At 34.7% G+C, this 27,015-nt stretch overlaps 1 protein-coding gene across 6 annotated transcripts in view; it reads right to left on the reverse strand.

The window, feature by feature from the left end:
• Positions 1–27,015, reverse strand: part of LOC149074195 (mitogen-activated protein kinase-binding protein 1-like) — a 413,671-nt gene that overhangs the window by 193,598 nt on the left and 193,058 nt on the right. For all 6 annotated transcript variants that reach the window (XM_089246846.1, XM_089246851.1, XM_089246852.1 and 3 more), the window contains 3 exons: positions 23,056–23,258; positions 11,874–12,068; positions 1,577–1,752 (listed from right to left, as the gene is read on the reverse strand). In XM_089246846.1, the coding sequence (XP_089102972.1) occupies positions 1,577–1,752; positions 11,874–12,068; positions 23,056–23,258 (574 nt within the window). The remainder of the gene's footprint in view (positions 1–1,576; positions 1,753–11,873; positions 12,069–23,055; positions 23,259–27,015) is intronic.

Consider the following 27,015-nt stretch of genomic DNA (forward strand, 5'->3'; position numbering starts at 1 on the left):
TAGAGGTATGAAGGAATGCTTCCCTTGCTAAAGCAGCAACTACATTGATTGTTATATGTTTATCAGCATTGCCTGTTAACCAGTCATCATGAACTGATCTAAATCTTTGTCTTAAAAGGCCCATACACAGATAAATTTAATAGTTGTAGCAGATGACACTACAATGGGAAAGAAATGTAAGGACATTTTTTTAAATTAAAACTGCTAGCTCAATTCATACTCGTCACTTCCAGAGAGCTAATAATAGATAGTTCCTTACGATGATCCATGAATCTTTGTAGCCATTCTATTCCAGCACATTCATTTTGACTCTAAATAGGAGGCATATTCACTTTTAATGCACATGCATACTGATATGCTATAATAAGAGTTAAAACATTTTGTTAACCCATAACATGTTTTAGAAACAGTTTTAAGGTACTCTGATAAGGATAATTCTTGGTCGCAAGTAAATATTTTTCAATTTTCAATGTTTGGCTTAAAATGATAACTCTAGAGATCATTAGCATGTTTTGCATCACTAACATAATGGGCTAATGAAGATTTGGGAATGTTATAAGCTACAGCTAATGACTCGGATATTGACATTTTCTTTTTCAAAACTTCCTTTACAGCATTTTCACTTCTACAGCTGATTTTGCTATGTATCTGTACATTTTGTCCACTTTTGAGGCATTTCTGCATTGGAATATTTTCAGATTTATAGGAAAATTTTAAAAGTTTCCCAGGTTTATAGAATTTCCCCTTGAATACACCATTTTGTTAACCAATAACTTAAACAACAATCATTAAAATTAGGTAGGCCTATCACTTCACAGCACTCAATATTTTTTTTTAAACAAAACAAATAGTCCTCATTCAATTATTTTAAAAATTGTGAGTAAGAATTTCAAAAATCACATATGAAAACCTCATTTTGTATCTAAAAAATAAAGATATCAATTTAAAAAAAATCTTAAAAATAAACCATACCTTACTTTAATGCAACAGGGATGAATGAGACAGTCCCATTTATTCCCACGTGTTACTGTCCATCCATCCCCATACTATAATTCTTCATTTGCAACCATTGTGTAACACATGCATTCATTATTCGACTGAATAAAAATAATAAACGTAGGATTTCTCAGCTTAAAGTGAAAACATCCTGTTTTAGAACAATGTGGGAAAAGGAAAAGGCACAAATGAACATTTTGCAACCAGTTGTGTGGAAAATAAAAACAGAGTTATCCCATTTTAAAGTCATCCGGTTTGATTAAATTGGAGGTATGATCTTTGTTTGCTTTTGGATATAGTTATCAACTGGTTATTGTTATCAGAAACTCAGAGTCCCAGTGTGATCACATTAATTGGTGCTCACTGTATAAACTTCTGCACTCAGACTATCAGTGACATGCTTTTCTCTTCTATGCTTGGAAAAAAATGCCAGAATACTGGATGGGCCGGATTATAGACAGTCTACTGTATAAATGCCATATATATAAACATATATATTATATACAATGTTTCATATAGTCAAGTAGCTAACTACACGTCTTAAAAATAAAATACCAAAAAAGAAAAGACTCTCACCTACCCATCTCCAGAAACTGAAATCAAGTTCTGTCCATCATTTGTAAATGCTAATCCTGTAACCAATTCAGAATGACCAAACATAGTAGCTATGCATTCACCACTGTAATAGTCATAAACATAAAGACTTTTATCGGTGCAGCTTGTAGCCAAATATGTGCCAGATGGATCTAAAACAGCCTAAAAGTGAAAAGAATATGATTTAAGTTAATAAAGGATTTGGCTATTAATTTGAAAAACTTTTTTAAACTAAACAATATTAAAAACAGGTACAGAAGACTGGGTGTGATATGAAGATGAATTTTTGGAAAGAAAATTCATAGGTTGCTGTGGAAAATCAAACCATCACCCCCTCTCATTCCTGATAAGTAAAATTCTTGCACTAAACAACTACACAACAGAAGCGCCGATATATTTTCTTTGCTTAGAGCTTTTGTACGCTGAAAGGGACTGCACAATGAGCAGCTGATAGCTCATGATAGCTATAGCCATCAGATGGTGACATACAGAGAAAGAGATGATGTTACTCTCCGCTATTGATACAAACAAGAACAGATGATTGGAACAAATTCATGGAAAAAACAAATACATTCAAATAAAAAAAAATTCATGGACCTCTGGGGGGATCAAACAATCATTCACATAAGCAGTAATGATGCAACTCTTCCATAATGTGAAGGGAAAGTGGTTTGATTCCCAGCAGAGACCTGTGAATGTTTTTTCAAAACTTTATCTCTGCATCATATTTACTCTCTTGTATTTGTTGAAGAAATAGTGAAGAGTGACATCTTCTCTTTCTCTGTATGTCACCATCTGGTGGCTATTGCTGTTATGAGCTATTGACTGAGTTAGAAAGATGCCTATTGCACAGTCTCAACAGCATACGCATGCTCCAATGCAGAGGTCTTCAACCTTTTTCAAACCACAAGCACCGTCTATACCCATAATCAAATGAAGAGCATCCATTACGGTAACTTTGACATACTTATGCCTAGAGTGGCCAGATGTTCCGGTTTTTTGCCCTGTCTCGAAAAAGGCTTTCGGGATGCCTGGTTTGTCCCAGTTTTTCTTGAGCAATGAAATAGAATAATTTTCAATATTTTTCCAATTTAACTTTTAGCTATGTTAGATATTATTCTAGCCAAGCTGCATACATGATTAACCTTTTATATTTTATATGTCAGAGGTGATCCTCATCCAGCAATCATTTTTGGTGCACTCAGGCTTTGGTTTTTTGCCAGCTATTGGCATGGTTGATAAGTCCCATCCAGTGCTGTCTTAACGCATGGGCTCACTCTGGGCCTAAAGAGAAGAGGGGCCTCAGAAAAATAAGTAGTTGAATTTTTTGGGAATTTGCCATTTAGGGACTCAGAAAAATCACTTGGCCTGGGGGCCTATGATAATGTTGAGACGGCCCTGGTCTAATAATTTCTTCAGCTTCTCTATTATTTTTGCAATGTGCTGAAGTTTGCTAAAAAGAATGGTCTAAGGCTAAAAATAGCACAGGTCTTTTTTGGCAGAACTACAAACAGTTTGAAAAAGATATAACTGTTCATCTTTGTAGATGGTATGGAGCATGATACTGTGATACTGTTAGTGGGTGTGGTAGCCCAGATCGAAAAGATACTCCCCTGAAGTACCAAAGGATGTTTAGAGGTGTCGCGAGTTCGATACACAGTTCGTCCTAGTCAGAAAACTTTCTAGACACAGGGGGTACAACAGAAATGGCGACATAATGCAGGGAGTCCCATATCGAGAGGTAAGTGCACCAACCCCTCGATGAGTAAAAAAAACTGCTGTTCACAAAACGGCATTAAACTGTAGTTCCCAGTCTAATTAGCTCTCGTGTGAAGAAAATCACCATGGTGCGACAAAAATGATTAAATGACATTATTGGTATAAGGAACTCAATCGGATGCAAGTTAAAGATGAAGTTCCACATATTCTTAAGAATTTACCTGCTAGCAAATCATCAGGACAGGATGATATTTATCCCAAGATTCTTACGGAATTTTCTAATAAATTTTTTTCAGGTATGCATAGATTTACAGGAGTAAAGCCCCTTTACAAATACAACGCCACAACAGACAAAATGCCCAACGAGGTGGCTGAAAAAAAGAAGCCCATAAAAATATAGATGTCATATATTTCAAAAATACAGCAACCCAATTAATAACACAATCACAAAAATTATAAACAATATATACACGATACAATGCCCATAAAGAAAATTCTAAACAATATATACACATGATACAATGCCCATAAAGAATATTATAGTTGTCTTATACTCTAAGTATAGATAGCTTCTCGATTTACCCCAACATGTTTATCGTATTTCTTTTTAAACGTGTCAATTGTGTTACAATTTACTACCTCCGGGAGTAAGCTATTCCATTTATTAACAACCCTATTAGAGAAAAATCCCCCCCCCCCCTGCAACACTATAACCTTGCATTGTCCCTTACCAATCGATACTAGTGTCCCCTTGTAAAAGCAGTCGATTGGCGGAGTACTAAAAGTTCATGGTCCATCCTGTTAAAAATTTGACAAAGTGACCTTTTTGAATATCAAACCAAGCATTCTATTTGCTTTTTTGACCACTGCTGCACAATGTTTAGAAAACCTAAGCCGCTCAGAATGAGAATTCCCAAATCGTTGACCCTAGTTGTATCCGGGATAGTGACACCATTCAACTCGTAAGAGAACCGTGGGTTGTTCAAACCCAAGTGAGCAACCATGCACTTGTCAACGCTAAATGTCATGCTCAATTCATTTGCCCATGCTGCAATCCTGTTTAAGTTGCTCTGGAGCAACTCCTTATCGCTCTGATTCCCAATTACCCCATTAGCTTCACATCATCTGCGAATTTGCTAGCAATACCATCGATACCCTGATTGTGACCGTTGTTTCTTTCTCGATAATCAATTTCTTTGCTCATATGCTCATATAGGAGGGAATATCTGGTTCTTTGTTTCTCGCTTCTTTGATATAAATTCGTGGGTTTTGGACATTATTGTTAAACAGTGTATACTTTTTCCCGGGTACTCAGAGTAATTTTTGTTTTCTTCATTTGGGCCCTATTGTTTTAGAGTTAGTGAATAGAGATAGTTAGCTAATACTAATAACTATGAATTGCAACTTGTAGCTTAATACTTTTTTTTGGGGGGTATGTTGTTTCCTTCATATACATATATATTTTCTTCATGATTTAGTGTTGAGCTTTTTATTTTACGTAATTTTTTTGTACAATCTTTTACTTATATTTCATATTGCCATGTATTTATGTTATGTTGATTTTTGTTAACATTTCTAATTTTTCTATTTTTAAGTATTATTATCTAGTTTTTAGCAATATTGTTAGTATGCCTCGACCTTGACTAGTGTTGTGCAGAGTTTGTGATGGGAGGTTTCTCTGATCTAGGGGGATAATAGCTGATATTTTCAAGTGTAAGGGGTGTTTGGATAGGGAAAGGTTGGAACTCGAAATTGAAGCATTACTGGAGAGACTTGGGTTTTAGCGAGCCCGGGCAGAAATGTAGATGTTTGCCTTGATTTTCAAAAGGCATTCGATCGGGTCCAACATGGTAAACTCTTGAAGCATTTACATGAGATTGGGAGCAATTTGCTGAATTGGACAGAATCGTGTTTAAGTGATAGGTTACAACAAAATATGGTGAACGGGAAATTTTCTGGTTGGACAGGCATCACAAGTGAACTTCCTCAAGGAAGTGTCCTTGGCCCTATACTTTTTTCACTTTTTATCGATAAACTTGATCAGGGTATTGATGGGATTGCTAGCAAATTCGCAGATGACATGAAGATAATGGGGGTAGTCGGGAATCAATGCGATAGGGAGTTACTCCAGACCAACTTAAACAGGATTGCATCATGGGCAAATGAATGGAGCATGACGTTTAGCATTGACAAGTGCATGGTCACTCACTTGGGTTTGAACAACCCACGGTTCTCTTACGAGTTGAATGGTGTCACTATCCCGGATACAACTAGGGTCAACGATTTAGGAATTCTCATTCTGAGTGGCTTTGATTTTCTGAACATTGTTCAGCAGAGGTTAAAAAACCGAATATAATGCTCGTTTTCATTTTCAAAAAGGTCTCTTCTGGTTCTCCAAAAGTCATTCTTCTGCTTTTCCGAGGATTAATTCATCCTGGACTGGAGTATGCTTTAAGGTTGTGAAGACCATACCTGCAGAGGGACAGACCTGGTTGAAGGGGTGCAGAGAAGAGCTAAAGAATTGTTTTCTAATAGGGTTGTTAATAAATGGAATAGCTTACCCCTGGAGGTATTAAATTCTAACACAATTGACACATTCAAAAATAAATAGGACAAACATGTTTGGCTAAATTTAGAAGCTATCCATACTTATATTAAGACAATCATAAGTATTTTTATGGGGACTGTATAGTATTTTAAAATGTACGTATATACATTAGAGAGATAGATGGCTTTTTCTTAGCCCAAGATATCAAAGAAACATATTATTTTCTGTATATTATGCTTAGGTGAACTCGGAAAGAAAAGTCATCTTGTCCCTACCGGGACTCGAACCCAGGCCCTCTTGTATACCGGGCGAGCATGCTATCATCTCCACCTGGCGTAGACAAGATGACTTTTCTTTCCGAGTTCACCTCAGCATAATATCCAGAAAATAAAATGTTTCTTTGTATATACATTGTTTGTAATTGCATTTTTAATTGGGTTGCTGTATTTTTGTGTGAAATACATAACATCCATATTTGTTATGGGCATCTTTCTCTCAGCCACATCGTTGGGCATTTTGCCTGTTGTGGCATTGTATTTGTATTTAAATAAGAGTCCTTTTTTTCCTTTCATCAATTATTGACATGTATATAGCTGATGTTTGTTTTTATACCAACAGCCAAATGAATGAACGCCAGAACTTTGCCGCTGGACTTATCCCGTTGCAGAGATCTCTTCCAGTCCAGCTTTGTGGCAGAGTCTGGAACACTTTATTTTGTGTCGATAAAAAAGAACATCCAAAATTTTTTCAACATATTTTCCCCGGACAATTGAATACTGTTGCGATGAACAAATTTTGTGGTGATTTCAGACGAGATAGGGTTGGGAATTGGAGAAAAGTTTCTGGGTTTTGTTAAGACGGATGAATGTACACATATTAGGATGGAGGTATATTTTAAAAGTAATTGGAGAAGTCCCCCATGCCATCTCATCTGTTATCTTACACTTGTCATATTATATACACAGGATACAAAAACCATCAAAATGAGAAGCATTACAAAATTATTATTCCATTTTTCAAATCAGCTGTTACCCGTGGCTTCGCTCGCGTGGATTTGGTAATCTGAAAATTACTTAAGGGTTGAATTTTTAGAAATCGTCTCAGTGGGTGTCTACATTATAAAATATAATACTAACCAAATTTCATCTTTATAGCCTTTGCGGTTTCAGTATGGTGCCATGATTGCTCCATATAATCTTTGAATGGCCACATGACCCCCTTAGAGGTTGAAATTTTAAAAGACCCACCTTAGTGAATCTTCACATCATAAAATAAAACTGCTGACTAAATTTAATATTTATAGCTTCAACCATGATTGCTCCATATAACCTTTGAACCCCTCAGGGGTGGAATTTTGAGAAACCCTTTTAAGTGAGTCTCTACAAAATAAAACAGACCTAATTTCATATTTTTCACTTCTGCAGTTCTGACTCAGCATGATTTCTCTACATAACATGTGTGTGTGTGTGAGCCCCCTTAGGGGTCGAATTTAAAAAACCTTCTTAGTGAGTTTATGCCATGAAATAAAACTAATGACTAAATTTTATGTTTATAGCTGCATCAGTTTCAGCTCGGCGATGATGAATCAATCAGTCAATGAATCAGTAAGGATATGTTATTTTACATGTATAGATTATGGTGTTATTTTGTAGGGCTTTATTTTAGATATTTAAAAAAATTACTGATAGGTAGATTGTATTCATTTCATCCAAAAATCATTTCAATCTATTGAATAAATGTTGACGAGCATAAGCAGTTGCACCAATACAAAAAAAAAAAAAAAAAAAAGATTAAAAAGATTTAAAGAAAAAAAATTTCAAAGAAAAAATTTTTTTTTTAAAAGAAAGAATTTTTTTTCTCTTTACACATATTTTTACGTGTGTTGAACATGCTGTTTTGCATTATTGTGTTTACTGTTTATATGCTGTAAGCATCCGATGTTTGCTTTTTATACTACCAGCCAGAAAAATAGATTAAAAACATTACAAAATTATTACTATATTTATATACAGGGTGGACAAAAAGTTTTTAGAAACTTTAAAAATGAATAAAAACCAGAAAAATAACCGAAATAAAAAAACGGTTTGCAAAGTTCGGATCACTAGGTCACTAAAATTTTTTCAAGAAAAGAAAAAAAATAACTAAAAAACAGTAGATGGGTGCCGCTGGTAAGAGTAACTTCAGTGGAAATATGCAAATGAGGCTGTCATAAGAATTTGTGCTCCTAATCCACAATCAGTTCACAGTTGTAAACCGTGTATGTGGACCTGCTGCACTCTGCCGTTGCTGGATTTGTGACTCGCCTGCAATGTGTTATCCCCTGTGGTGGAGGTCATGTAGAGCGCATACTGCTGTAATAAATGATTTGGAGGCATTCTGTTTGTAATTTGCATATTTTTTCTTTGACTTATGTACGTCAGCGCCACTATGTTTTTTTTGTCCCAAAAAAATTTCAGTGACCTAGTGATGTTAACCCTGCAAACCATTTTTATTTCGATTATTTTTATGGTTTTTATGAATTTTCGAAGTTTTTACAGACTTTTTGCCCACCCTGTATTAAATTATTATATATTTTAGCAATACAGTTAAAAGCGCAACCTTGTCTTTTCTTTTCTTACTTTCAAACCGAGTACCCCTCAGGGCTATTTCCATGGACAATTTACTAGTGCGTGTATCTAACAGTCGTATCTAGCATTGTGACCAGTTTTTCCATCTATATTTATGAAGTGGAGTAAGTGAAGCGAAACGATGGAAAATTGATACTGTTTGTAGGCCTGTTGCTTGCTGTGGTAAGACCTGCTCGCATTCATGCCTCAAAGTTGGGAACCACAGAAAACCAATTTCAGTTGACCACCACTGTGGCACCAAGTAGGGTTTGAACCTGCAACCTCATGATGCAAGTATATAAATAAATGAATTATTTATTTAGGCCTTTGAGGCTCAAAATGCTGTAAGAAACATTCTGCTTTAAGCCAATGTCAGTGTGTTCCCCCCCCCCCTGATGAGAGCCCTAGACCTTTGTTTTGATTGATTTATTTCAATTTTCATATACTGCTTTCAAATTCCTTATCTTCTGATCACAAATTTTGTTTTCAATTTACCAGAAAATTTAATATCAACATGAATATTTCACTACATATATATATAAGTGAAAAATTAGAACACAAAACAAAAAACAAAAGAAGAAAACCACCCTTAGGCAATATACTCTTGCTTTTGAATTTCAGTTAACTTTTATTTCAAATTTTGAATGTTTTCTTCCATACATATACATATATATATTTAAACATATATAAAATAAGCAATATACATAGTGATTGTAAATGCAATAAAGTAGAATGAAAATTGTAGTAGTCTAAAGAATTAAAACTAAATTTTTAAATCACAGGGTAGCAACATTCAGGATAAAAAAACCTGTAAGTGTTCAAATATTTTTTAATTTATCTTGTCACGATTGAATTTTCATTACCAAAATTAATTTATATTACCACAAATAATATTCTTGCCGCAGTTTCACATACTACTCAAGGTTCAGATATTACTCAGAAATAGGTGTGCACGTGTGAACTATTGCCTATAAAAATGCCAGTTTTATTAATCAAATGCATAATTTAACATGCACCAAAAGAATATATTTAGACATAATAAAGGATGTATATATATATATATATATATTAAAGTTAGATATTTTCAACTTTGTGGGGGAAAAAAATTTGGAATTTTCTCCATTTTGCATGGAAAAACACAGGTTGTTTAGTAAAACCCACCTGAGCTGAGTTTTTATATTAAAAAAAAATATGTTTTTTGCAATCCTGGTTTGTATGCTTATTATAAATGTATATCAATGAACTGTAGCTTCATCATCATTTCCAGAAGATTAAGATGGAAAGACATCTAGGCCAAAACATTTTTCCTGAACAACAGGAAAATCCCTGGAAATGAGTGAAACCCTTGCCATGACAATCTTTCTCTAGCTTGAGTCTATTCATAAACTTAAATTTCGCACTGGCATAGGTTGGCATATATGTTCAAAAATATGTGTACCAAATTTCATACAAATTAATGATTAAAATAATATTTTTCATGATATTTCACTAGATCAGTTTTTCATCATGTTAAAAGGTGGGAGACCCCTTTATAAATATTAATTTGAGGTATGGAATCTCAAGATGGCAGTATTTTGGGCAGAAATTAAGACAATTTGTTCTAGTTAGTTTGGCATCGTTAAATTACTACGGAAATATGTTAAAAAAAGAGTTTTTGCTCCACCCTATTCAGTAATATCTGTTTCAATGTGGTTAGTCCCAACAGATAAAACTACCTTCACTCTAAACCTCTATGCCTATCAAAAACGTTTCAAATATCAGAAATCTCTCCCCCACCCGGAAGAGAACAATGCTCAAGACCCCAGAAATCCCTGCACAGACTCTGTTCCCTCCTAACCATTAAATCTCTGATAATAACTTCTCTATTATTGTCACCCATGATTTCATCTACCACCACCCAATCTCCCACTGAAGTGTAACCATTTGTGAAAATTTCCACGTCACGAACTGCTAACCATGCTCTTCCTGTAAAACCCAGATTTTCTTTCTCAACTCCTGCACCTCTAGCCTAGCTACACAGAGTCCTCACAACTAAACTTACTTGCTGAGACCCACTTCAAAAACCAAAAGGAAAATGTCCCACAGCTACCTCCACAAGATTAATTTGAGCATAATAACTAATAACAAGAAAGATAAGTATACTATACTACGTATAACACATGAGAGAAAGAACCTAGACTAATGCAATGAAAGAAAATATATAACACTATATTTACATTAGAAAAGAAAGATTAACTATCTCTATCTCAGCTGAGCACATAAAAAGCTAATGAACACTGAAACACTAAATTAAGCTTGTACACCAAGTTAAATGGTGATAATCATGTTGAAACTAAACTAAATTTATCTATAAAATAAACCAAAGAAACAGAAGACCCAAAAAAAGATGGGCAATGTTTGCTAAAAAACAATACAATGTTGAACATAGTATAACAATCCATCTGTATGTAAAATTTCTTTGTTTCATAAATACAAAAATAAAAAATATACTTTATATTGAACAATTATCAACTGACCCAAACCATAATAGGCTGTTGCTAAAAAAAATATTCAACAGAGAAACCCTTATAGACCTACTGGAAGGACATTCATGTCCCTTGAGGTCAAAAGTGTGTGTTGTATATATTCGTATATTCTTTGTATGTATATGTTTGTATAAATATTTTTGTATATGATATATATGTTTGTATAAATATTTTTGTATATGATATATATGTTTGTATAAATATTTTTGTATATGATATATATGTTTGTATAAATATTTTTGTATATGATATATATGTTTGTATAAATATTTTTGTATATGATATATATGTTTGTATAAATATTTTTGTATATGATATATATGTTTGTATAAATATTTTTGTATATGATATATATGTTTGTATAAATATTTTTGTATATGATATATATGTTTGTATAAATATTTTTGTATATGATATATATGTTTGTATAAATATTTTTGTATATGATATATATGTTTGTATAAATATTTTTGTATATGATATATATGTTTGTATATTGTATAGATGTTGTGTGTGTATATTAAAAAAAACCCAAAAATTAAATACAATTAAAAAAATGGTTATAGAGAAAAAATGAGACCACTTAACTTCAAACCAACATGTGTGGATGCCAGTTCCTTATCTCCCTGGAGGTAATGCTGGAGATAACAATAGAACAAAGAGCTCATATTCAAGAGCACAAAATTTGCATCCGATCCATACCAAAGCACAGATAAGAATGAATGGCAACAATATTTTTATATGCAGTGTGTTGTACCTTTAGTTATTTTGGTTTATTTTTCTTAATTATTCTGACTTCGGGTTGCAGAAGAAATTTTCCAGTTTGAAAACTATTTCATTAAAAATGAAATAAGAAAATTGCATATCTTTATCATACAGTCATACCTTTATCAGAGTTCCATCTTCCCCTTGAGAACCTCGAAAACATCTAACTTGCTTCCCATTTGAAACTGAATATACTCTAATGTTTCGGTCTTGGCAGGCTGTTAGTATTAACTGCTGCCGTACATCTACTTCCATATCATACAGAGTTGTTTTTCCAAACATATGATGCTCTCTTACTAAATTTAATTCAGGATTCTATAATGAAAACAAAAAGTTATAGGGCAAAGAATTAAAAAACAAGCATTATGACATATAAACTAATAAATAGGATGCCCACTCTCATCATTGTTGAATAAATAATTCTCTGACTGTTTGTCCTAACTTTTTCTGTAGCATAGTAGAAACCACTAAACCCCTATAAAGTACCATTTTTTTAAAATAAAGTAGGCTTTCTTCTGATTTTCAGCAGGTGTAAAGTAAGTAGTAAAGGAAAAAGTGTTCCATTAAGAGATCAATTTCATAAAATACTGGGCTTGTCAATGCTAAAATAAGGCTTTCAAAGAGACAAGGTATCTCCTCAATGCTGCTGAGAGGGTTAAGAGAAACCTAATTGAAAGTTAAAAATTATAAAAATATTGGAAATGTTGTTGGACATCCTCCTAGAAACCGTTCAAATAAAAAAATAATTTTTTAAAAAGTAGTTATATAAAATTTAATACTTTATATCCCATGGGCTGTGTTATGGTTGGTTTTCTCGAAGAAGGAAAATATTCAATTCAAGCACATTTTAAGACAATTTAAAAAATTCAAGGACTCTCAAACATATTCGTATTTTTCAAATGAGCGTTTTATATATTTGAATGAGAGTGAAACATTTGAGGGATTATATTTTTTTTAAAGTTGGATTACACCATAAAATTTTGATAAAATATATTTTTCAAAACTTTAAAAAAAGCAACCAATAAGCCTGTTGATTACATTCACTCGAATATAACTGATTAGATAATTGGTCACATTTTTCAAGTTTTACAAAAGAGTTTTAATAAAACTTTTGGAGTGTAATCCCAGCCTAAGTTTTATTTAACAATATCTGTGACTCACCAAATATGCACCAAATTCTATTGTATACATACAGGGTGATCAGCGAATAAGCCCTTATTTCGAAATTAAATATCTCTACAACAAAGATCAATAGAACTATGCGGTAAACGGTACGTTTATTAGCAAAACTGTAAGAATGTTGTACAGAAATTTCGAAAATTTAGTTTTTTTTTTAATTTTTTAAAATTTAAAAAAAAAACAAAACTGGAGATTTTGGGGTTCCGAAAATCCTCATTTGTGTGAAGAGAAACCACTGCATTCGCCTAAAGTTACTGCATGGGCTGCGGTATGCGCCAGAGGCATTATCGGCCCCTTCTTCATGCGAGAAACGATTACTACTGAACGTTACGTTACAATTTTGGAACAATTTGTCAGCACACATGGCGCATACCGTAGCCCATGCAGTAGCTTTAGGTGAATGCAGTGGTTTATCTTCACACAAATGAGGATTTTCGGAACCCCAAAATCTCCAGTTTTTTTTTTAATTAATTTAAAAAAATTTTAAAAAAAACTAAATTTTCGAAATTTCTGTACAACATTCTTACAGTTTTGCTAATAAACGTACCGTTTACCGCATAATTCTATTGATCTTTGTTGTAGAGATATTTAATTTTGAAATAAGGGCTTATTCACTGATCACCCTGTATGTAAAACATGTTTTACAAGCAACAAATCTTTTTTAACTCTTCATATAAGATTTCCATGTTGATTTTTCATAGAAGTGATATTGATAAGAGTGTCAACTACATTCTGAAAAATTAATTCAAGAAATTGTGACTTTTTCTTCATTTTTTATAATCTGACAAAACTGAGTTTGCTAGAATGTTGCCTTACAGCAAAAAAAAACAAAAAAAACAGCACAGTATGAAAAAAACATGACCAGGCTCTGTCACCACTGTGATGTAAGCTGAGGTGCATAGCCATTCTGGTAGAAATTTCCAATGGCTGATCCAGTAAGGTATAGCAAATAACAAAGAGAAAACTTCCTAACTCAGTGGTTCCCAAACAATGTGCCTGAGTGCTTAGAGATCCCCTCATCATCTATTGGGGATGCAGTGAAAACATCATTTCTCATTAACCCATTAAAGATGATTGATTTTTAGAAAGAAAAACACAGTGAAACCACTCTCACCATTTATTGACAAAGAAAAAAAAATTGAAATTTCCAATGGCAAATTTTTTTACCAACCGGAGTCAATGGGTTAAGTAGATTTACTAATTCAATGGTATGGTAGTGTATTAAAACATGTTTTTCTTATATGTTAATGAAAAATTTTGATACCAAAATGACCCTGTGATCCAGAAAAGTTTAGCAATCACTTTCTTAACTACACATGCCTCCCCCCTACATCCTGGAGTTGTGCCTCTAGCCTGAAATCTATAGCAAGCCCGAGGTCAAGATTTAACATGCCACCCCTTCCTGAAGTTAATTAAGATAAAAAGCAGACAAGAAAAGAAAAAAACTCATTCATGGTACCAGGGCCCCTGACCATGCTACTCTCCTGACTCAATTCAGCAGGGATTTTGTTCATTTTTGTGTATGTGTAACCACCGTTTCATTTTATTTTTCTTTTAAATAAATCATAAAATACATTTGATTCAGGACAAACTTCCTTCCATGACAGAGTGTGGCAATAACTGCTTGGTTTGGGGGCCTCCATTGTAATAGTAATGTGTTTTTACAATGGTTTTATGGTTTAATTTTTTCTCCCATTTTATGAGTATAGAACTAACTACCTGTCAGAAATTATTCTGACAAGGACTGAGTCAGCTCTTAGCTCTCAAAGATTTTGAATGTTCTATCAAGAAATGTAATTAGTTTCGGAGGTACTGCCATCAGAATACTAGCATTACAATACGATTAAATAATCTACGTTTGGGTTTACCCAAAATTCCAAAACGGACACGGCTAAACACGTTTCGGAACCATATGAAGTTCCTTCATCAGTAGCAGAAACAAAGAAGAAAGAAAATATTGAAAAAACTCCTTATAGCGGGAGTTACTCGCTGTTGTAGACAAGAGTCAAATTCAAAATGAACAGGCAACAAAAGAGCAAGAGGACGGAAAAAAGAAGAAAAATGGCGGAGCCAATCACAACCGAGAACGTGTTTTTGTTGCCGGTTCATTTCGAATTTGACTCTTGTCTACAACAGCGAGTAACTCCCGCTATAAGGAGTTTTTTCAATATTTTCTTTCTTCTTTGTTTCTGCTACTGATGAAGGAACTTCATATAGTTCTGAAACGCGTATAGCCGTGTCTGTTTTGGAATTTTGGGTGAACCCAAACGTTGATTATTTAATCATATTATCAAACCCAAAATGTAATCCATTTCTACTAGCATTATATGAATAATATATAGGTAAATTTTTTGAAATAGAGGTGTCAAGAGTTTGATACCCAGTTTGTCCTTGTCAGAAACTTTCATGACACTGAGGTAGGCACAGCTCAGGCGAAGATAGACTTGAAAGTCTGTGGGAGGGGGCACACTGATGTTAATTCACATATAGGCATATGTGTTCGATCTGTCGCTGTCGCTTAGGGAGGGCAATGCCTCTATGACCTCCCTCCCTGCATCTCCACCCATGTACAAAAGAAATGGCAATGTGACCACAGAAAAAAATTGCTACTGCAGGGAGTTCCACACTGAGAGGTTAGATACCAATCTCTTGGTGGGTATAAAAAAAAGCTGCCATTCGGAACTGGCAATAAATTGTAGGTCTCTGCCTACTAGCACCTTGAGCAGAAAATGACAGTGAAGCAACAAAAATTATCGAAATTGAAGTAGGCAACTTTATGAGTAGGATTCTTACTTGCTGCTTATTAATAAGAGACATACCAATATTGACATGAAGCCTCTTAGTAGTGGTGAATGTTGAGCTCTACCATGCAGACGCATGCCCCTTGTTGATTTTGTGGATCCTGAACCGCCTTTACTAGACATGCTGAACAGTGCTAAAATAACCACAAGCCTCTTTTAAAGGCATTTCACACACACAAATAATCCTTATTATACTTTTTAGATTTTTGCATGTCCCGATATTAGACATTTGTTAAATGCTTGTCATGCTCAGTTGTCAGTCTGAATCATGAATTCGTCACTGTATTCCTTTCAATTTGGCCAGAAAAGAATGATCATGACCCTTTTCCAGTCTGAGTTTGCTTCCTCTCAAGCTCTCTTATTCTGTCACATGTGCAGTGCCATCTTAACACATGGGCCCACCCGGGCACGGCCCGGGGGCCTCACAAAAATGAGATCCAATTGGAATTTTCTAGGATTTACTAAGTAGGGCTTCCGAAAAACTACTTGTCCTTGCACATGTGTAAACAGAATTTTTGTCAAGTTCTACACAATTGACAATAATAATAATAAAGAAAACGTACAAAAAATACAGCAAGAAACTTTTTTTTCAAAAAAAAAAACTAAGAAAAACAATTTCTGTAATATTAAGAGTCGCTCCATTGTTGAGTGCGCTTTAGAAACTGCAAGCAATTCATAGCAGTTGGCAACTTTGAATTATGGCAATTTGGCTCAAGAGACAATAAAATTCTTTGCCAAATGGAAGAAAAGGAAAGTTGAATCAACATGCTGTTTGGTGAAATAACACTCACTCTATTTGACAAATTTGATCTTATTTATGAAACGAAACATTTTATAGCAATATCGTAAAATGGTGATTGGTAGCAGGAACATTGCTTGCAGACCTGTTACCATGTTGAGAAGACTTTTAAACTGGAAAGCATCTCGCATCATGTCTCAAAGTTGGAAAATCAAAGGAAGCCAACTGCTGCTGAAGGAAGGAGCTTTGGAAGTTAAAAGTGCCTTTTCTCTGTCACCATGAAGATGCTTTAAATCGGTATTCTACAACATTTTTATACCTGCAGACCGGTAAAAATAGTTGAAAAATTTCATGGACCCATGGAAATGGGACAAATAATTCATAGACGTGCTAAAAGGACTAAAACAAATAAAAACTAATACAGAGACTGTTTTATTTATTGAAAATTATGTAGCAGCTACGTGAATTGAGCTAAATGTTTCACGGGCCAACACAAAATCCCCATGAACAGGCCATTAAAGAAAAATGCTTTAAATCAATGGTTCTCAAATTTTTTGGAATGGATTTCTATAGCGGAGCGCCTTTGACTCGTTTTTATTTTTAATCAATTTACAAATTTTATTTTCTTTGAGTGCCCGAAGAGCTCCTGGGAAGTGCACATGGAGCCACAGGTTATAGCTGTTTTGAATTATGTTTCACAGATGAAGCTCACGTTACTGAGTTTTTGTGAGCTAGGTGTGCAATTTCCATCTGATTTGCAGAGACATTCTGCTAAACCAACATTATAGGAATCAGTGTTGTTTTCCCTTATTTTGTGAGAGTTATGAAGGGAGAGAGTTAGGGTTTTCAAAACCCAGGGATAATGAAGCAACCCGTCAACAAAATAATAAGCTCCATGAACAATGCCAATGAAATTTCACAGGAGGAACGGGTGGTTGTAGACTTGTCGAGGGGGATAATGATAGGGGAGTAATTATTGGAGATAGCAAGGATAGAGAACTAGGGAACAGGGTGTGTAGAAATTTTCCTGGCTTTCAAGTGCTGCTGTCTTCCAGGGAGGAAGAGATATATCATATTCAAAACATTTTTCGTAGGTGTAGGGAGGGTAGTTTTGTGGGTGAGAAAGAACCAGGTAGAAGAAGATATTGGGGAATCTCTGTCAGAATTATCTGCTTGGAAGGGGAGTTTAGAAGTAGTAATGATTCCAGTACTGCCAAGGGGAATAGAGTGTATAGGAGTAAAATCCACCACTTCAACTCAGGCCTATAAGAGCATTGGCTCCTATCTTGGGGTCACATTCTTGGAACTTTCTGCATTTGCTGATAGGTTGCCCCTGCATTTGCTGCCCAGATCAGGTAGAGGAGAACATGAGGCAGTTGGATTGGATTTTGGGTTTACTGGCACAAGGACAAATTAGGACAAACTGCTCCAATACAAATGACCAATTAAAAATAACATAAAATATGGGGTAGTTAATGTTGATAAACACAGTTTGCAGATGGGGGAATCACTAAACTTTACCATGGATAGCATCTCAATTGGCACTAAATCACAGGGAAAATTGAAAAGTGTTCTAAAAACAGCCAGAAGTTTTGGTAATAATAAAGACTTTTTAGAAACCATAATAGTTGCTGTGGACGGCCTAGATATCGTAGCCATTACAGAATCTTGGGCAAACGATGGGAATGACTACTTACACATCTCTGGATACAATACTTTTTTTGGAAATAGATCTGGTAGGGATGGAGTCTTGATTTACATCAAATCATGTTGGCAGGGTAGAGAGTGCAATGTACAGAGTAGTGATATTGAAACTACATGGGTTGAGCTTAAAAGCAAAAATTCATAAGCTTATAGTAAAAGTTTGCTATAACCTACCAAATAGTGAGATCCAAACTACATCTCTAAGCTTCATAATAAAATTTTGGCGTGTGTAAACATAAGAGGGTAGTTATATTATAGGGAATTTCAAGTGTTTGGGTACAGATTGAGAGAGCCTATTGGCTAGAGATGAATATGAAAGAGACTGTCTGAAGAAAGGTTACAGTAGGTTATGGTGAACATGGAATTTTCTGATTGGACAGATGTGAGAATTGGAGTCACTCAAGTAAGGGTCTTTGGTTTCGTACTCTTTTTAGTTAACGATAAACTTGATCAAGATATCGATGGGATTTCAGTAAATTTCCAGATCACATGAAGGCATAAATAGTCTGCATCAGATTCAGGACTTCTTACTTTCCTTTGTTTGTGCATAAAGTTGTTTTTACATCATCAAATTCATGATTTTTCTCATTCTGTTGATTTCATCAACATACTTTTTGTTTCTTTGGATTAATCTCTTTGGTATTCTTTGTTCCTTTCTTGTTACTACCAGTTTTTTAGTTTAGAAGATACATTTGTTCTCATAGAGAATCCGCATCTTGGGTTTGTGAGATAAGTGATTATTTCTTTTCCTTTCTAATTTTTATTTGCATATTTTCTGATTGATTTAAATTTTTTTCTCTATTGCTTTCATTTCATTTTCATTGTACTTCTTTCAGATTTTTCTATTGTTTCTTTGTGTTGTATGAAAAAAACATTTTGTCTACGTACTCATGTAGGAGGGAACATCTGGTTCTTTGATTTCTGCCATTTTGTTGTTTTTTTCTCTTGGGTGATTTGGGGACTAATGTCTAGACATAAAAAAAGTTTGGGGACTATAGTCTAGATTTTTTTCTTTTTCTGGGTATTCTTAGTAATTCTTAATTTATTTTGTTTCGGGCCCAATAGTTTTGGAGTTAGTAGATAGGATTACTAGTTGAGTTAGCTATTATACTAATAAATATAAGTTTTACTTTGTTTGAATGGGGCATTTTGTATATTTAATATATATATTTTTTTCTTTTTTGTAATTCAGTGTTGAGAATTTCATTATATATTTTTTAACATAAAATTTTGCATAGATTTGGCTATTTTAATTTTCTGCTAACGATTTTCATTCTCTTATTTTTAGAAGTATAGCTATATTGTTTCTTATCTTATGCTTTAGCATTATTATTAGTATGTCTCGACCTAGATTAGTGTTGTGTAGGGGTTGCGATGGAAGGCTTTGCTGGTCTGGTGGGGGGGGGGGGAGATAGTAGCTGATAGTTTAAAGTGTGAGGGGTATTAAGAGAGAGCTAGTTTGGAGCTTGAGGTCAAAGCATTATGAAAGAGGTTAGGTTTTGGAGAACAGGGGTAATGGAGCCACCTGTCAATAAAGTAGTGAACTCCATGAATATCAACGCTTCAGAGGGGGAATGGGTGACTGGGGATGAGATCAGGGGTGGAGGAATGATAATGGTGTAATTATTGAAGATTCTATGGTAAAGGAACTTGGGAACAGTGTGTACTGGGGTTTCCAGTGCTGCTGTCTCCTGTGGGAAAGAGAAGTGACGTTAAAAATGTTTTTAGTGGGTATAGGTTTCTTGGGAGGGTAGTCTTGTGGGTAGGACCGAATATTAGTGAGTCTGTCAGAGTACTGGGACACAGGACCGTTTTAAGAGCATCATGGGCCCCCAGGCCAAGTGATGTTTTTGAGGCCCTACCTAAAAAATTCTTGAAAATTTCAACCACTTCTCATTTTTGTGAGGCCTTTGGGCCGTGCCCGGGTGGGCCCATGCGTTAAGACGGCACTGCTGGGACATACTATTATCCGCTCAGAAGGGGTAATTCGGAGGTGGCAGTGATTCCAGTACTGCCAAGGGAGAGTAGGGGTATAGGGACATTGCCCCTCCTAGCATCAAAGGCGGAGCTGACTGATCTAATATACATGCGTATATATGAACTGCCATCATCACATGCCCCCCCCCCCCAGCAAATCATCACTGTGCGCACCCCAGACTTTCAAGTATATCTCTGCCTATGCCTGGGAGAGATAACGATAGGTTTAAGTCAGGAATTTTACTCCCAGACCAGATAGATGGGAATGTGGGTTAGTAAATGTTCATGAAAGTATAGATGGGTAACTACTCAACTCAGACTTGGATAGCTTCATGATTGACACTAAAACACAGGGAAAACTAAAATGTGTTCTAATAAATGCCAGAGGCTTGGGTAGTAAGAGAAACTTTTTAAAAACTATGATAGCAGTTGTTGTGAACGCCATTTTCCACATCACAATATTTAAACTTCTGAAATTGCATAGGTAAAATTCTCATTTTAATCATAGAGAAACTCTTTTCTTTGCTATCACATCATATCTTTTGCTTACCAATTTTTCATATAATGATTAAAACTGATGCGCTATGACTTTAGTTTATACTGGTTGGTGCCCAGACATTAAAACATAAATGTAGATATCATTTTATTCCCACGGTTCAATTAACCAATCACATTAGAGCTTTTTTTGGTGATGTAGAAGAACCTTTCAGTTACACTCACTTTCTTTGCTGCCGTTTTGTGTGATGGTTCACATAATAACCAAGTTTCCCTGAGGTGCTCATAATTCTTGAACAAGGCCTCCCCTTAAAATACTGAAAATACAGTAAAGTATTGAGTGCCTGTTGGCTGTCCCTTTCCCACAAGGGAGCCAGTGGAGATGAGCAATACCTTGGTAAATCCTATTTATTTGTGTGTGTGGCATTGTAACAGTTCATATACTGATAACATATTCTTTTATATATGTTATATTTATAAATTATATTAAATATAACATAATATAAATATAAAAAACGTTTTATAAATTTTATAAAACTTTTTATTATTTAATTGAATCAATTTAAATATGTGTCAAACACAATTAAATATTTGTTCAATTTGTTTAGTTTTAACTGTGTGTTTAAAAGTTGAATTTTATGGCTGATTAATGTAAAATGATAAAGTCTGAAGCTTAAATAATTACATTAAAGTTAATGTAAGGCACAAATGTAATATTTCAGTGTTTTTCAATGTGTTATATGTTTTTTTAATTTAAAATATTTTGCAATCTGGCCTAGCGACACATTAGGGAGCCTAAATGTTATAGCCATAACAGGATCTTGGGCAAATGATGGAATCCTTACATATGTCTGGAAACAATATGTTTTCCAGAAATAGATCTGGTAGGAAGTGGGTGGAGTCTTGAATTACATGAAATCATATTTGCAGGCTAGAGGGAGAAACATACAAAGTAGTAATACTGAAACTCCATGGGTTGAGCTAGAAAAAAAAGCATCATAGGGGTGTTGTGATCTGGCAACACTCCAGACTGATTTGCATATCAACAATGAGTATGCACGGCTAGTGCCATGCCCATTTTGAAGCATATATATTGCCACGAGTTGAATGTGATCACTACTACTAGTATTACTTCAGCTTAACTATGCAGCCAAACTATACAGTTGTTAGCGTTCTCATCTAATGTTAATCATGTAATAAATTCTAGTCAGTTATCAGCATGGTCTTGTTGTATTTTGATCATTCCCCCACTACATCATAAGCTTATTGTAGGAGTTTGCTATAATGCACAGAATAGGGAAATATATACATCTCTAAGCTTCACGATGAAATTTCTCACATGTGTAAACATAAACGGGTAGTTATATTATAGGGGATTTCAATTATGTGGGTATTGATTAAGAGAACCTATCGGCTAGATATCAAAATGAGTGGGACTTTCTAAATTTGGTGCTCGATATTTTTTTGTATCAGTAGGTATCAGAAACTAGTAGGGTTGCTACTATTTTGGATTCGACTCTTACTAATTCCAGAGATCTTATTGAACATGTTTTGGATAGACACAACTTATGTTCTAGTGACCGTCAGGTTGTTAGCGTTGTTAGTAGTTTTATCGTGGGTAAAATATTACTAAAAGATTGTTCCTTGTTTTTGAAGAATCAACTTTGAGCTATTGACAGAAAGGTTAACAATAATTTCAAAAGAGAGGTTGGAATCAGTGGGTGTGGGAGGTCAACCTCTCTTCTGTTTTGCATATCATAGTGGTTGGCTGAAGTTGGTTTTCTGTGGTTCCCAACTTTAAGGCGAATGCGATTTTTCCATTAAAAAGTCTCACCACAGAAAATTACACTTCACTCACTTCCCTTCTGAAATATAGATAGCATCACTGAAAAATCAGACACAACACTATACATACACTCATACTGTTAGATACACACACTCACACTTCCCAACAGCTCACTTAGTAGTAAATTGCCCCAAATGTGTGATGGCAGACACATGGAACAATATTCATTACACTGTGCTTTACTTCATTAAGAGAGTGTCTTTTTTTTTTTATTTAATTTCTCACTTTTTTGCCTACATTTGAAATTTTAAAAGAAAAATTTTCCTTGGTAAGTAACCAATAAATGCTAAGAATGTTATTTTGGATTAGTGTTTGTTATTCTATAGGTTTCCATTGTCGTGTTTTGCTGAAAAGCACCTTCTCATAGAATTTGTTTTTATCAATTTCTTTCAGGCACTTTTTGTATTGTTTGTATACCAATTTTGGTGTTAATTTGATGAACAGTTTGAACTACGGGTTGATTTGGATAGTTCAATTATGGTCACATTGTAGATCATACAATAATTTTTTTTTCAAGATTGAAAAGTATAATCAAGAACAGTACCAAGAAAAATCACTTACAAAGAATGCTTTTCTCAAAAAAATTGACTTATCAGCTCCACAAGATAACAGTTGCATTAGTCCTTCATACTGCATAAATCGAACAGCAGTTATGGAAGAGGAATGGTCATCTAAAGTTTGCTGGAATGAGTAATCTTGCTTCACATCAAAAACATGAATAAGACGATCTCGACTTGCTGATGCGAGGTACTTTTTCTCTTCACCTTAAACAATGATTACTTGATTATAATAAATACTATCACAAGTGTTAACACTATGTGAGCATCATACAAAATATCAATGACTCCAAGTTTTTATTGGAAACTTCAATGAACAGTCATCCAACACCTTGGAAGTATGTCAATTATATAGTTTATTGATCCTGATTGAAATTCACTGCTCTTATTTGATTTAAAAAAAATTAAAATTGATGCAAAATTAAAATAAAATTGTGGGCAAACTGCAATGATTGATCACCAGCAGTTCTCAACCAAGTACAATTCTTTTCCTTAGCAGGACTGTCAAGTTGCTTTGTGACAACTATACTATGTTGCAGTTAGCAGAAATATGTGTTTTTGACAATAAACTTGGACATTTGTACCGACGACCCTCACAAAAAGTTACGAAATTCACCCCCTAGGCACATGAATGTTGGAAACAACTGGTGTACCCTATAATGCCAAATGAAGATATTGGAAACAATGGAGAGCACCTAGCAATAACATCTCTACTGAGTCACATAGATGTTGGGAAAAATTCTTACACTAGCTATCTACAAACAAGTAAAGCCCATCTATAACGATACTGTTATGACCCAGAAAAAATATTGTTATAGAGGTGTTATCATTGTAGACAGTTTGAGTTTTTGTGCAAACAACGTTTATGTACATATAATTCGTGCATGATATAATGTATGCAGTACTAAAACTAATTTTAATGTGTTTATTGATTTATCTTACAAATACTTGCTATATAAAATTTTATTTTATAAACTTTAAAGTATTTAAACTTTTTTAAAAACTTCAAAATGAAAATTGTAATTAAAATTTTTACGAAGAATATACATAAAAGAAAGCATATATAAAAAGAAGAGATGCAAGCATAATTTTATTGCATAATAAAATTACAGAAGAAAAACTTAATTTTGTTTGTTCACCTGTTGATGCAAATTTCACTTGCATAAACATATGTTTGAGCTCATCAAGTGAGTTCAGTTGCACATATTGGAAACATTTGGTAACATTGAAACAAAATCATGTAGAGCAGTGGTTCTCAAACTTTTGTCACCCATGGCTACCTTGCTCAATTCATGATTCACCCATGGCTCTCTAGAATAGATTAATAGATATTTTCACTTATAAAAGGACCCCTTCAAAGCATAAATAGGCACACAAATGAATCTCTACCTCGCCATGATACCCCTGACAAAGGTTGACGATAACCCTATGAGCAATGATGCACACTTTGAGATACACTGCTGTAGAGCATTGATCCTGTAGAATGTTCTAGCCCCCTTCTCCTTCTTATCACGTACACACTGGACTATGAGGTGTCGTTTTGCAAGATAAAAAAATAAAAAAAAAATCAGGATTATAATGCACTACCAGCTTGTAAAAAGAGGCAAAATTATGGTTATAGATAGGTGCATCCAAAAAGTGATTATCGCCATAGGCAGGTTCAAAATACATTGAGTAAATAGGAATTCCGCTGGGACCAAAGAAAATATTGTTACAGGCAGGTTTATCATTATAGACAGTATCGTTATACACAGTACTACTGCTAAAGTGCACATGCACCTTGTGAATAAATTGGGAATTCCTCCATTCTCTGGGGAATTCCTAACATTTTGATGTGTGATTAAAAGATTTCCCCATTGTATTTATTATTGTCTGGGACAAGAGTTCCCAAACTTATTTATGTGGCACCCTTAAGAATTTCAAATATCTCCCAGCACCCCTAAAATGCTACACACACTGAATGGGAATCATAGCACTATTATATGTTAAGTATGATTTTATCCCTGAAATATCTCATGGTACGCCCTTTGGGAATCACTGGTCTGAGGCACAAGTGTCATTTGTTTGAAGTTCTGTCATCTATCTATCAAATTAGAAGTGAAAGAAGCAGGTGTATGCATTTAATGCTTGGAGGTCTGCCTGCTCTGTGTGGAAAGACTTTTTAAAGGGTATGACAGCTCAAATTTGCGTCCCGAAGTTGGAACTCTACAAACTACTACTGCTTATAAATTGAATTTTTCTTTTTACAAGAAAATTCTTACATAGAGTTAGTTGAACATACCAAGAAATATTGGATTTACAAGCCTGGTAGTGATAGCGGATGTTATATGTTTTGTGCTGACATTCATCTTTAGAATTAGAAGTGAGAAAATTTGTAAATATCTGAAAATTTTTTTAATATGCAGTTTCTATGCTGAAGGTTTGTTTCTCTCAGTGGAAAGACTTTTTGAAGGGGAAACTGGCTCGCATTCATCCATCAAACTCAGAAAACTGTAGAAAATGCAAGTATGTAGCAATACGCAATGTAAGCTACATTAATTGATAAGAAGAATAAGTAATTTGTAAATGCATACGTTAAAAATAATTCATGGTTAGTGTATAAAAAATAAGTGTGTTCACATTATTTTGTGCGCCCTAAGCATATACGCTTACTCGAGGCTACATTGAAAACCCAGCTTTCAGAATAAAAATGAAACTGTCTCTGATACAACTCTAAATCTGTCATAGCAGCACATTCATTTCCTGAGGGCAACCATAAGGGTCGCAAGCAGATGATTGGTCAGCTGAGGCAAGCATGCATTTTATCACCCCCTTATAATGCTGAAGAGGTTAAAGGGTGAAATTTGCACCCCCTCTGGCCCAGCGCCCAAGGCACCAGATATGCTTGTTCCCCTCTAGTTGTGGTCCAGGTAACCATACAATTCAATTTGAATAAACCAATATACTCTCAACTTCTGACTATCCAATTGAACATCAAGGCAATTAAAATTCATAAGTACCACCATAATTTTGAACAATAAAAACAAAGCACTTTGAGTGGCTTCTTGCTCTATGTATGCATGTTTTAATTAAAATATTGAGCAACTAAGCTCTCCAATGACTGATTCAACTAACTTTTCTATGATTGGTCCCTTAGCCTCATATGAACCTGTGTCAAACTAAGTAAATTGCCTTAACCCCTTAATGATCACGAATGGGACATCTCCAAACATAAGTGAAAGAAATTCATTCTAGCTCAGTCTTTTTTTCACCTCTTTTTTCATCATTGTGAAGCTTCATTGTAACCCTATAAATAGAAATTATTTTTCTCCACCTCATTTTTTCTATACTCCTGTATTTAATGATCCCCCACATATAACGTGTCTTTCTACCATACATATACTACTACTTAACCGTACATGCACCTCGTACACCATACATATACTGTATATAAGAGAGAAAGACAACACATAAGGGGAGGGGTGAGAAAGTTTTTTAGTGCAAGTAGAGATTGTTCAAATTTGTTGCCAAAAGTGAAGGTGTTAATGGAAATAGAATGAGTTGCAGATGCTCAGTAAAATAAAGACCAAACCTGTCACACCTTTGATCATTTTGATCATTTTTGTCGCACCACGGTCATTTTCTGCACACGAGGGCTAATTAGACCGGGACTTACAATTTATTGCCGATTCCGAACGGCAGGCTGGTTTTTCATACTCATCGAGAGGTTGGTGCGCTAACCTCTCGATGGGGGACTCCCTGCGGTAGCAATTTTTGCTGCGGTCAAGTTGCCGTTTTTTTTTTTTGTTGTACCCCTGTGTCAGGAAAGTTTTCTGACAAGGACGAACTGGGTATCGAACTCGCGACACCTCTAAACATCCTTTGGTACTTTAGGCAAGCATCTTATCGACCGGGCTACCACGCCCCTTAAATTTTTGTGGTCACACCTTTAAACTCTACCACAACTCCAACCTTGGTCTTAACA

This window comes from Pholcus phalangioides, unplaced genomic scaffold, assembly GCF_987345545.1.
Source record: "Pholcus phalangioides strain wild (caught in Gottingen) unplaced genomic scaffold, Ppha-v1.0 ptg000017l_1, whole genome shotgun sequence".
In the NCBI taxonomy this organism is placed as follows: Eukaryota; Metazoa; Arthropoda; class Arachnida; order Araneae; family Pholcidae; genus Pholcus; species Pholcus phalangioides.